General features: G+C 39.5%; 1 protein-coding gene across 1 annotated transcript; it reads left to right on the forward strand.

Annotated features, from left to right (window-relative positions):
• Positions 1–316: 316 nt before the first annotated feature.
• Positions 317–1009, forward strand: LOC108777079 (uncharacterized). Its single transcript, XM_018543876.1, has one exon. The coding sequence runs from the start codon at positions 512–514 to the stop codon at positions 1007–1009; it is 498 nt and encodes a 165-aa protein (XP_018399378.1). The 5' UTR covers positions 317–511.
• The last annotated feature ends 322 nt before the right edge of the window (positions 1010–1331 follow it).

Raw genomic sequence — 1331 nt, forward strand, 5'->3', positions numbered from 1 at the left:
CTGTTCAAAAACTTCACCACGTGATTTTCTTGCTCTTCAAAAAGAACAGAGCAACAGAGTTTCGAAAGTAGGAAAGAAGAAAAAAAGATATTTAAAAAAATCCATCAAGTTTATCCTGCTAGCATCCTTTTTCTTCAAAAAGAAGCACGAAGATAAATTTATAAAAGAAAAAAATATCCAAAAAATAAGATTAAAGAAGAGAAAAATTCAAGAAGAAAAAGAATCTTTTCAGTTTTCTGAAAGTGTGGTGATTTCGTTCTTAAAAAAACATAGCAAAACTTTTTTATCCTTCCTGCGTTTTTAATATCTTCAGTTTGATCTAGTGTAATGTAATTTTTGAGCGAAAAAATCAATGGGACCAAAAAACCTTGCAAGTTCAATGATCAATAACGATCGGTTTGTTGAGACTAAGGATCACTGATCAATTCACCAATCGAGTACGATTGAGCTTTCCAGTAAAAAATCCAAGCTTTGAGTTCACTTTTCGACTAGAAAAAAACCGGCTAGACCAATGATGAAAGGCAGACCGAGAGGATCGCTTCTGAGGCTCTTGATTCTCATCCTGACGACGGTGGATCAGATAATGGTAGTCTTGACGGCTCATCACGGTGGTCATCACCATCAAGTCTCGAGGAGGATCCATCTACCACGTGCAGTGGAAGCTACCAAGAAATTCCTCTGCAGAGAGCCCCAATCGAGAGCTTACAATCTGAGGGATCTGGTGCACAGTATGCAACCGAGTGAGAGCGTGAATCAGCCGGTGTACATTGTGGTGAAGAAGTGCGACAACCATTCGGGCTGCTGCGTTAGTCCCGATCTCAGCTGCGCGCCGGTCCAGTCGTCGATATATTACGAGGACATGGAAGTCGAGGTCTGGAGCCTGCTGACGAATAGCACGAGAAGGGTGTGGATCAGAATCGAACAACACGGCAGGTGCAGTTGCGAGATCAGTAGTGCTAGTGAGAGACTTAGAGAGGACACTCAGCCACCTAGTATACAGATCCTTTGATCCTTGAAGTTCCTTGGATTCAGCACTGAAGCAAAAAACTGCAAGTGGATCGATCAGTAGTTGATTAATTATCCTGCATTTCGATTGCAACACTGTGCTGGAAGAAGAATAACATGGAGTGTCAATTGAAGTTGGTTACTCAAGACTGGGATTAATTTTTTTTTAAGATTTCTATTTTACATATTTTAATTTTTTTACGTTTCCTTAAAATTGCGTGTCGCTACAGAACGAAGACTAAAGAAGCAACAGCACTGACTTACTCGTCAAAAATATTTAATATATAGTGTAATGTTATGAGAAAAATATAAAGTGTCGGTAAATG

Source organism: Cyphomyrmex costatus, unplaced genomic scaffold (genome assembly GCF_001594065.2).
Source record: "Cyphomyrmex costatus isolate MS0001 unplaced genomic scaffold, Ccosl1.0 scaffold408, whole genome shotgun sequence".
Lineage (NCBI taxonomy): Eukaryota > Metazoa > Arthropoda > Insecta > Hymenoptera > Formicidae > Cyphomyrmex > Cyphomyrmex costatus.